Source organism: Anguilla rostrata, chromosome 5 (genome assembly GCF_018555375.3).
Source record: "Anguilla rostrata isolate EN2019 chromosome 5, ASM1855537v3, whole genome shotgun sequence".
In the NCBI taxonomy this organism is placed as follows: domain Eukaryota; kingdom Metazoa; phylum Chordata; class Actinopteri; order Anguilliformes; family Anguillidae; genus Anguilla; species Anguilla rostrata.
In genome coordinates this window covers 34,958,177-34,969,510 of record NC_057937.1, presented here as the reverse complement: position 1 = coordinate 34,969,510, position 11,334 = coordinate 34,958,177, and the positions used below count along the sequence as shown (strand labels likewise).

The window sequence follows — 11,334 nt, the reverse complement described above, 5'->3', positions numbered from 1 at the left end:
GGTAGAGTCAGTACTGCGTTTGTGTATAACGTCTATGAGAAATGGCTAATAACAGCAGATAAGATAGCTCCATGCTGTATTAAGACAAACTGGTCTGTTTAATTCACTTGTTCCTGTTTTGACACAAACGTGGCAGAGACACGTCTGATGCTGCCAGCTCCGCGTCCAGTACTAGCTTTCATCTCGTTGCTCTCTCTCGGGCCTCTTACATATCAAGAGCTGTCGAGGTGTTTCCTCTCTAAAGCCACAACCTTGGCTTTTAGGACAGGCTGCACTGCTGCAGCCTTCATAATGCACTGGATGCACTTCAACACCTGCTGGTTGCACTGGTACTCTTGACCACAACGGAGGCATTGTTCTGATGCTCAGTGGCTCCCTCTAGTGGCTCCTCATTCTTAAGCGCTCCTGCACTGTCACGCTACAAAATTCCCACTAAATTTAAGAGCCCCCTGAAGCGTATTCATTTTGGCTCGTACCAGTCAATTTGATCAGCCTATTTTTCCTCTTCAGGCAACATGCTTTGAACAGACACTTAAGTACTCCATAAATTCTGACAGTGTGGCATTGAACATCTTAACATGAATTTGCACGTTGTCCTTACTATCGCCAGCATCAGATTGATCTCGTTACTTTCTCATGTGAACGACTTCCCTTTGTGGGTGCCATTGAACTTGCACTACTTCTTTTTTTTTCATGAGAAAAGTTTCCTGTTACTTCATAGCTTATCTTTCAACTATCGATTCAACCACGAATCAATGACTTTCATCATTGTTTAAAAGAAACCTTCCAAACCTTTGTATTGAACGTTTCATCAAACATTCTTCCTAGCAAACAATCAAGAATTTGTTCTTGTAAATAAAAAATACTCATGGCTACTTCAATGGCTTTCAATCCACAGACACTGAAACTTCATCAATTCCTGCCTATTTTTAACTTTAAGTTCATGCCCAGTAACATGTACACCCGAAGCAGTTATTACATAGGCTAGGGGAGTCAATATAAGCATAAAATACAGACTATACATGAAAATGAAGACTATATGCATATAAATAAATTATAGGATCAAATTAAATAACATCTTTCATATTGAAAAACTAAATATTCTAACATAGATGTTATTTAGGGGCAACATAGCTCAGGAGGTAAGACTGATTGTCTGGCAGTCTGAGGGTTGCCGATTCAAACCCCGCCCTGGGCATGTCGAAGTGTCCTTGAGCAAGACACCTAACCCCTAACTGCTCTGGCGAATGAGAGGCATCAATTGTAAAGTGCTTTGGATAAAAGCGCTATATAAATGCAGTCCATTTACCATTTATTTATTCTAACAAAATGCTCCAATATTTTGGTCATTAACGATTAACTGTACTTAGCAAAACAGTTACCAACTGAACATAAATTAAACATAATTGTGATAGTATTGCATACACAGTCTATTTGTCTTTTTAAATGTTCGCCTTCCAGATGTGTACTGCATCATCCATCGCAGAATGATCTGGAACAATACATCTGTTGATGTCAGAAGAATGTCATGATTCATATTTACATTATGTATTTGAGAATATGTGTCAAGTCTAAGGTTTCAGAATTTTCTGGGCTGAAACAGATTGGGCCGTGTGTCATATAATGATAATGCGGCATTAATAAACCACAAACTGTAGACACACACAACTGCAAATGTTTTATATCAGAATTGTAAATATTATTTAGTGGAAATAATTTTATTGTACTGCTATGCTTGGAATTCATTAATTCATTTGCATCCTCCCATTCCCAATTCCTAGCGCTCTTTTTATGCATTTATATTAGGACTGGAATAGCACGCTGCATGTAATCCCTGCGAAAAAGGCAAGTACACCATCCTTGCCAGAAGGTGGAACAGTTTTACTGAAAAGACGGTTCTCCTCGGAAATGGCTTGTGCACAATACGCAGGCGCGGAAGTGTTGCGTGTTTTGCCGTGGACTGTGCCCATGTGGGTAAGTTTTACAGTATTAAATAGAGCAGAGAACTGCGAAAATGGGCAAAAAAAGTAAAAAAGACAAGAAAGTGAAAGGAGCGGAGAAGACAGCTGCCAAAATGGAGAAAAAAGTTTCCAAAAGGTCCAAGAGAGAAGAGGTAACTTTCTTTGCAGCTGTTTACCTAGCTAACCAGCCAGCATGGTTGCTAGGTGAGCTAGGCTAAAGCTACATTATATTTCACGTTGACTGACTGACTTAGGTCAGATTTAATGTACGCATATTTGCGACACGTATACATGCAGATCTATAATTCTTTACATTTCGCGCATGTTCTAAACTACACTATGTAGCTATCATGCTCAGTTGAGATTGGGTACCTTGATAACGAGCCGTCACGTGTAATTTACATTTGATTGCTGGAAGGCGAACAAGTATTTGAATAATAAAATATTCAATCGTAATCGCATGCATTGACAGGAGGATTTAGAGGCACTGATCGCCGAGTTTCAGTCTTTGGACGCAAAGAAGACGCAGGTGGTGGAAACCGCGTGCACGCCCCCTTCCGCTAGGTATGCCCTGTCCCAGCTACCCTCACCCATTCAACCTGCACCCTTCCCCCCACACTGGGAACGTCTGTAACACCGCCCCCACACCCAGGTAACCTGTATCACAAGGACTGGTGACCAGTGGTATTTCTGTAGTGATTCTTTCCTTCTAATAAGGGACTGATTTAGACCTAGGGCACCAGTCAAGTGGAATCTTTGGCCTGTCAGTGATATTAACGTGATATTAATGAATCAGTCAATAAATTATCAGACAGAAAATAGGCCCAATACTACTTGCCTTGAGGGTGAAATTGGAATATTTCAGCTGTTCCCTCTACGTTACCACTGTGAGCTATGCCCACTGTGCCATTGCAAATCCATTGTGTTGTACGCAACAGGAAAACAGACAAATGACGGCCTTTTTTGTCCCCCAGGTTAAACGCAACACTCTCGGCTCACCCAGAAAAGGATGAACTGATCCTTTTTGGAGGAGAATATTTTAACGGGAAAAAGGTAGGACTTTGCTGGGGATAGCTGGTGTTCGTCAGGGAATTGGTCTGTTTTGTGTGTGATGTGATACATTTCTGTTCAGTTACAGCGAGGAACATTGATGTGAACGTTCATTTTGAAGTGCAGCGGGGTACATTGTGTGTTTTCCAGACATACCTGTACAACGACCTGTTCTTCTACAATATCAAGAAAAACACCTGGGTGAAGTCGGACATCCCCAACCCCCCTCCACGACGCTGTGCTCACCAGGTAATCCCTTGCTCATCTGAGTCACTAAATCCTTTCAATGGCGTATTTTAGCATTAACCCACAAAGAGGTATGAGCTCCTCAGTAACCACTGATCTGTTTAATTAGTCACCATGCAGATTAACCTGTGCTGATAGAGTATGCAACTACGCATGTAGTGGTTCACTCACTGAATGAGCAAGAAGAGAAGCATACGTTCACTAACAATAATTTACATCTAGGGCCACTTTTTCACTGATCTACCAATCTCGCATGTCCCTGGGTCTCAGTTTCACTATAATAGGATATTTCTTAAACATACTTATGAAAAATTTGGAATTTTATTCTACAAGTAGATTGAGATACAGGCCAAATTTATGTCACATATTAAGGGTTATCATTTATAGCTGTATTTTAAGGTCTCGCTATCCAAAAATGAAATGTAAATAGAAATCTGTTTTTTATTTCTTTTTGGCTAACATGTACACAGAGGGCACATATAACAAACTGTCAATTAAACTGCAATTTTCAGTGGACCAAAACTGAACTGAACTCACTCAATGTTCTTTTGGAACCCACAGTACATTTCAAGTTGCCAGAATAACAAATTATGTTTGAAGTAAAAACATTTTTTTCCCCTTTTATCAAGATACACGATTTACTTTATTGTTCCCAAGGGGGACATTTTTCTTGTGCTGTGAGCCCACTGAGACCACTCATGACCAATTATAGAGTCCGAGCATTGGTACAGAAACAGTAGTTGGCCTTTCTGGTGCAGTAAACATGCCATGAAAATGTAGCATCATTGACGTTGTAACGTGCTTAGCAATAACAGACTGGAGACAAGCAGTACGAATATAAAAGCATCTCATGCCAGTTTGTGTGTCATCATCTCACTTTTAAGGGTCTACCTAGACTAATAAAGCGTAGTATGCTGCCATGTAGCACAGGCAATGTTAATGCTTTTCATTTAAATTGTTTTTCATGTTAATCAACATTTGTCACTTTTTTCTCACTCCATCAACGTAGTTAATGTTTGTATAATGGTTGTAGGTTACTCTGCTATGCTAAAAAAAATAACTTTGTTAATCTAGCTAGCTGGCTAGTTGGTACTCTGGAACATTAGCTGCTAAGTTAAATGTTATGACAGAGGCTTTGGGTTTTTCATTCACTTTGTGTCTCAGATGAACTTTGCAATATCTGGGGAGTGTGATAAAACCTTTTTGTTGAACTGTGAGAATACAATGGATGAATCGGTGACTTCAGACTGTACTCCCCTTTAATCCCCCAAATTCTCGAGTGTAGATTTCTGGTTCTGCTTTACCACAAACATAACTTGTGCTCACCCCCCACCGCCCCCTCACACACCACCTCTCCATACCCCAGGCAGTGGTGGTTCCTCAGGGCGGAGGACAGCTGTGGGTGTTTGGAGGGGAGTTTGCCTCACCTGATGGCGAGCAGTTCTATCACTACAAAGATCTGTGGGTTCTTCACCTCAGTACTCTCACTTGGGAACAGATCAGGTGAGCATCCATGTCTTTCTATGCATGTTAATGGATTTTTATGTGAGTATATGCATGTGCGTACATCACTGTGTTTCTCTTGCATCCTCTAAAGCCTGATTGGCTTAGATGGCTAGCTAATGTACTTGCCGTCAATGGGTTGCGTTCACTTGTCATGAGTGCGGACTGAAAGCTCCAAACCCTGCCGTACCTGTCATGGTGAAGTAGCTTGCTAGCCTACTTTTTAACAAGGCAGCCTGGGGCCTGTAACACTAAGTAAGATTGCTGAGTTAGCTGAATAACTGCACTGAATAACACCTGGAACAGCTTTTTTATTTCAGTTCATGTTTCAGATTCGGCTGGGTTCCAGGTTTTACACTGTGTGGTATCCAGCTAACTCAGTAATCCTGCTTCAGGATACAGGCCCCTGGTTATCTCGCTAACACAGTTGGAGCGACTGTCTTAGCTAGCTACATGCCTAATCGGCTCAAATGGGTTACTAGAACATGTTATTAAAGAAAGGTCTCCTTGACATTAATGCTGAAATTACAGCATGAACAGGTATGGGGTTCATGCTGTAATTTCACTCTTATGTGATTTTCAGTGACATCCCTCCAGTCCGTTCTACTTCAGCAGATCTTTAAATTACCGCATCTTGACCAGTTTGTAAAACAGTAGACTGATTGTTTTTACATTGCGGGACACAAACTGACATAAAACTACAAAAGCATATAGAAAAATGGCATGGGCTGCTTTCAGGATATAGTTGCTAGTCTTGTTCATAACAGTTCATGTCTTGCACGACTCAGTCTTAGATCCTCGTTGCTGTCTGGGCAGCAGCTCAGTGCACAGAAATCATCAACAAGATCATGGACGTTTAATATTCTGTCTGTGGCCTCAAATGTAGCCAAATGTACATGGGCTTCTAGTGGCTGATATGCTTTGTTTTACTTTAAGATACATGCTTGGTTTCTCAAGCAGATACACATATTTGTCAGGCCACTGAAAGCCAGGCCGCTTTGTCAGGACATGCTGTTATGCCGTCAGGGGCATTTTCCTGGCATGGTTTGGGCGCACTTGTCCCCTTAGAGGGAAGGGCCTCTGCATATCAATACGAAGTTATTCTGAGTGATCACCCTTATCCTGTGATGAAACATTTTTATCCTGAAGGGAGTGGTCTCTTGCAGGATGACAGTGCCCCCATCCACAGGGCATGAGGTGAATGCTTTGATGAGTATGATATGTGAATCATACACCATGGACAGTCGTGTAGGACAGCACTCTCCACCCCATCATCCAAACACCAAAGGAGGGAATATCTTTTGTAAGAATAGTGTTCTATCCGTCCAGAGAGTTCCAGAAAATGTGCCAAGGTGCATTAAAGCTGTTATGGAGGTCCAACACATTACTAAGACACTTTATGTTGGGTTTATTTTTAATTTGTCAACCGTCTGTATATCGTGCAATGTTGTTGCGTCTGCAGGGTGTCTGGCGCCCCCTCTGGCCGTAGCGGGCACCGTATGGTCCTGTGCAAGAGACAGCTGATGGTTTTCGGAGGCTTCCACGAGAGTGCTAGGTGAGTGTCAGAGCCAAAAGAAAAAGTGTGCGTACGTTCCTTAGTTAATTGGCTGTAAAGATATTAGCATACACATTGCGCGACGCATTTATGAAATTATATACTCTCCAGACCGTGCAGAAGAATGTATCCTTTCTGCTGAGCAGATGCAAGATAGAATGGGAATTTTTTTCTTCTTGCCAGTTACACCAAGAAACAAAAATAATAAAAATCTGTGTGAGATGGCTGTTTTAAATACAGTTCCATTCTGTGGCAGCAGGAAAGAGTGTTTGATGCTGGGTGTGCAAGTTTCAATTGATAACAGTAAACACTGTATATATGAATAGTGCTTCACTTCATGGGTTATTTTTTACAGAAATATGTTCCTTCAAATCCTAAACCATTAACACATGTCAGTTTAATATGTACAATAGATTGTGCATTCGCGGTATTTCTTATCTTACACACGAACATATCAGAAACCGCTTTGATCTTAATCATAGCCATGTTTTGCCAAGATCGATGACGTCTATTGGTCAGTTGAATTCCACGGTATTAGTGAAATATGTGTCTAGTAGAGCAAGGGAGCCAAAGGTAGCCTACATTCAGGCGGTTGCAGGGCAGCGCGATCAAAGGCTACTTCGGAGAGAGTCCGTCTGTTCTAGGTAACAGGACGCCTCTATAAATTCCCGGCATGAAGGCGAAGATGATCAACGAGGCTCGAGGCTTGGAGGGCCTAGTCTTAGCGTGTCGCCGTTTGAAAATGAGAGGCCGTCTCCTCTGCCGACTCAGGGACTACGTCTACTACAACGACGTCCACGCCTTCAACCTGGACACCTTCACCTGGAGCCGTCTGGCTGCGTCCGGCTCCGCCCCCTGCCCCCGCTCCGCCTGCCAGATGACCCCGGTGCCCGACGGCAGCGGCGTGCTCATCTACGGGGGCTACTCCAAAGTGGTGAGCGCGGCTGTGTTCTGTGTTCATTTTCGCCAGGCCCGGTTGACTCGGGCCGCAAGGCCTAGCGGAATATCGCCGTGCAAGTCGCCCGAGTTCTGCCGCGCTCCGTTTGGTGACGCCTGCCGTAATTGCCAAATCTTGCAGGGGGCTTTTTTGAAAGTCACTGACGAATGGTTTTGTCGCTGCGTTTTACAAAACCCTTTTCGACAAACGGCAAGGGCCGTCTACAGTAGAATCTCAGAGATGCAAACACTAGTGGTTGTTTGGGACTCTGGAGTACTCAAATCTTGAAGGAGGTTTAACTGCACCAATTTTGATTTGCATTATTTTCTGGAGTGGTTACTCTAGCCTTTACAGGCACTTCCTTTGTAACTACATCTGTGTATAATTTAATAGGGAATGGGCTAATCAATCAAAACACAAGCTTGTCAAGAGTCTGAAAATTGTAACAGGATGCAGCATGTCTCTGAGGTTCTACTGTACTTTGACTTTGTCTGTGTGATGTGGGGGGGAGGGGGGGCGCTGTGGGTTTGTAATTCAAAAGATGGATTAGCTTCGAAACGGGATGTTTTGAGTTGAAATTTGTTTGTGTGTTGGCAATGAACCAATGCAAAAACTAACTATAAAGACAAATAACATCAGCTTGCAGACTAACGTTGGGTTTGTGGTTGGTGGGCAATGCAGTTTGTTTGTTTAACCTGAAACAGATTGCGTAGGTGGTGAGTGTTTCATCTCTACGTCTGGGACGTTGGACAGTGGCGACCCTGCCAATGCTGTATTGTGAGTGATGTTTCTCATTTGCAGAAAGCAAAGAAGGATGTGGACAAAGGCACAATCCATTCCGACATGTGCTTACTGAAACGAGAAGGCAAAGATGAACAGAGTGAGTTCGGTGTGAGGGTGTGTGTGTGTGTGTGTGTATGTGTGTGAGTGTGTGCGTGTGTGCGCACGCACGTTCCTGCATGTGCATGAGTGTGTAAGTGCGTGCTCACATGAGAATATGCATGGCATGTGCCTGCACATGTGTTTGTTCAGTGTACGTACAGGACATGTGAAAGCCATCTGTTGTGTAACTCACTTTGGTTGTTTTGCTGATGGTTGTGGGAATGCTGTGGGATTTATATCCTCTGTCCTCTCTCCGCTGCTCCAGCGAAGTGGGTGTGGTCGCGGGTTAGCCCCTCGGGGGTGAAGCCCACCCCGCGGTCGGGCTTCTCCCTGGCGGTGGGGCCGGGGGGCCGCGCCCTGCTCTTCGGCGGGGTGTGCGACGAGGAAGACGAGGAGACTCTGGAGGGAGACTTCTTCAACGACCTCTACCTTTATGACACGACCAAGAACCGCTGGTTCCCTGCCCAGCTGAAGGTACACATGACCTGAATTACGTTTAAGTGTCTGTTTGTACAGCATACGTGTATATGTATGCAGATTTACTTTCGTGAGTATCTGTGTATTTGTGTGTCTGTGTCATTGCACGTGTGTGCAGATGTGTGCTTATAAATTGTAGTGTTATCTGCGTATATTTTGTCTGTCTGTCATTGGTGAATTTTCCCCCCTCCCTTTCAGGGTCACAGGTCAGGTAAAAAAAAACGACGCAGGGGCGTCAAAGGGGAGGGGGGTGCAGAAGGGGCGGGGCAGGAGGAGGGGCCGGCGCAAGAGGAGGGTCCGGTGGAGATCGTGAAGGAGATCGTGGCGGAGGACGGGACGGTGATGACCATCAAGGAAGTCATCCCCGGAACGGCGAAGGAGGAGAGCGAGGAGGAGGAGGACGAGGAGGATGAGGAGCCAGGGGAAGAGGGCGCGGCAGCGCTGGTGGAACCCTGCCCTCGCTCCAATGCCATGGCCACTGTGAAGAACGGAAAGCTGTACTTATACGGGGGGATGTTTGAGGTGGGGGACCGGCAGGTCACGCTCAACGACCTGTATGCCCTCGACTTGCACAAGATGGACCTGTGGGAGGTGCTGGTGGAGATGGACCCAAGTGAGTGACCACCCAACTGTCCTGTGGCTTATTTATTGTAAACAAATTGTTTAGCTATTTACCGATATGGGAATAGGGCTTTGTTTCCTGGAGATAAATGGTGACGTCAGGCCATGGTCTGCTCAACTGATCTTCAGGGAGTTCCTGTGTGTGAACGACAGTGTTATAGAAAAGGAAAGGAGTAGTTTAGGATATTTAATTTTGCGTTTTACTATCGTGTCTAAACTTGTGACGAGTCTAAAGGCCACAGCCGAGAGGAACTGAAGGATTCCTTTGAATGTTTGCCCTCAGAGTCCCAGGAGTGGCTGGAGGAGTCCGAATCGGAGGAAGAGGAGGAAGGGGAGGACGAGAAGGCTGCCGGGGGCGGCGACGGGGAGTCTGAGGAAGACAGCGACGATACCGAAGACGACGAAGATGAAGGTAGGAGCTCTTTGGCATGCAGGCTCCAATGTGGTAGAGGTTCCAGATACACAAAGGCCGAGTGCACCAGCATGACGTTTTGAATTCCAGTGTTTAATCAAATCCTGCATGGCCAGCTGTGTGATCTGATTTACCATGTGTGGCACCTGCTGTACCAATGCTTGGTTGCACGTCATGTAATGTATGTAATGCACGTTTGTGTAATTGCATTTAGTACAGTCACATTTATTGGTGCTTCGCTCATGTTCCATGTTTGTGCTTCAAAAAAAAACGATATTAAAATAAATTCTAGAATATTATTAAAATAACTAACTTGTGAATACAGTGACACATTCATTACCAAACATGACCTCTGTATGATGCTGTATGGATGGCATGCTGTGGACATTATCAACATTGCATTTTTGTTTTTGTCTTGTAGCCGAACACCCCCCTGTGAAGCCTGGCGAGGATTTGGCGGACTTTCAAAGCCGGACTGAGCAGTACTGGGTCGGCCTGGCTCGGGCCAACATGGGCCCAGACGCCAAGGATAAGAAAGTCGCTAAAGTGGGCTCAGCCATGGCCAAGGTGTTCTACGAGGAACAGGCGTGAGGCTGCCCTCTCCCAGTGCCCAGAGATGGGGAGTGTGTGTGTGCGTGCGTGCGTGCGTGTGTGTGTGTGCGCGCGTGTGTGTATGTGTGGGTGCGTGAGAGCGTGGGTGCTCAAGTGCCATCGGTTTTTCCAGTTGAAATCTGTGTCTCACAAGACTGTCCTGCGTGGAGGCCGAGCGGAAATCAGTAGCGGTGGTGTTCAGATGACCCAGAAGATCGTATAGAGGTTAAACTGCAGGAGATGGACAGGGTTGCAGTGATTGAACTCACTGTCATGTCGTTCACTCCCTTCTCACTCATGTGCTTTATTAAATATCTTCATAAAATGACTTATTAGAAATGACTGACTACCATAGTTGTTAAACATGCCAAAAAGTTGTGTGTGTACATGCATGTGCGAGTTTATGTGTGTGTGTGTGTTTGTGTGTCTGAGAGAGAGAGAGCATGCCTGGGTGTCACTACTGTTCAAATCTGTGTTGCAGTCATTTTAAAATATTTGATTCAGTTCATTCTTTGACTCCAGCTTGCTGTTACTGCTTGTTTTCACATCTACTTCTACCTCTGCTTTGGTGAGATGAAGTTGAATTTTTAAATCGACAGTGATAGTGATATCAGTAGAAGTGGAAACGGATTACAGTTCTATTGAGTAATTTGCAGTTCTAATCTGGATTCAGGTTAGATTGACGTAGGGCTTGCTATATAAGTGGACCATTTTGCAGTTTGTTTCACAGCTCTGCTCGGAAATGTTCCTGTTTTTTTCCTTATTTTGCATGTATCACATACTTGCAGGCGTGAATTGGCCTTTCCGATGTTATATAAGCCTACAACACCACCACCACACTTCTGTTGCTAATGGTAAAAGCCAACCTCACAGCCAGCTGGAGCTACTCAGTGGAGAGCACTGACTAACAGAAACCAGGCAGGAAAAGCACCTCCTCCTTCAGACTGATACTATGAACTTCAGCCATATTATTCCATGAAATACACTTATTGGGTCTGTCAGCAAGTTTAAAGGGGGGGGGGGGGTGAACAGAAGGAGAAGAGTAACAGGAGAAAGAGTATGCAAAAGGCTGTGACCGAAGAGAGGGAGTGGAGTAGAC

The 11,334-nt window shown here is 44.5% G+C and overlaps 1 protein-coding gene across 1 annotated transcript; it reads left to right on the top strand.

The window, feature by feature from the left end:
• Window positions 1–1,913: 1,913 nt before the first annotated feature.
• Window positions 1,914–10,743, top strand: klhdc4 (kelch domain containing 4). The gene is made up of 12 exons (XM_064335893.1): window positions 1,914–2,113; window positions 2,434–2,525; window positions 2,936–3,014; window positions 3,162–3,260; window positions 4,624–4,760; window positions 6,223–6,315; window positions 7,087–7,249; window positions 8,054–8,132; window positions 8,400–8,608; window positions 8,810–9,224; window positions 9,516–9,644; window positions 10,066–10,743. The coding sequence occupies exons 1-12, from the start codon at window positions 2,015–2,017 to the stop codon at window positions 10,233–10,235; spliced, it is 1,764 nt and encodes a 587-aa protein (XP_064191963.1). The 5' UTR covers window positions 1,914–2,014; the 3' UTR covers window positions 10,236–10,743.
• The last annotated feature ends 591 nt before the right edge of the window (window positions 10,744–11,334 follow it).

Coding starts and splice junctions, on each gene's coding strand:
- klhdc4 (XM_064335893.1), top strand. CDS start 2,015: ATGGGCAAAAAAAGTAAAAAAGACAAGAAAGTGAAAGGAGCGGAGAAG. Junction 2,526..2,935: donor TGCACGCCCCCTTCCGCTAG/GTATGCCCTGTC, acceptor TTTGTCCCCCAG/GTTAAACGCAACACTCTCGG. Junction 4,761..6,222: donor CTCACTTGGGAACAGATCAG/GTGAGCATCCAT, acceptor TTGCGTCTGCAG/GGTGTCTGGCGCCCCCTCTG.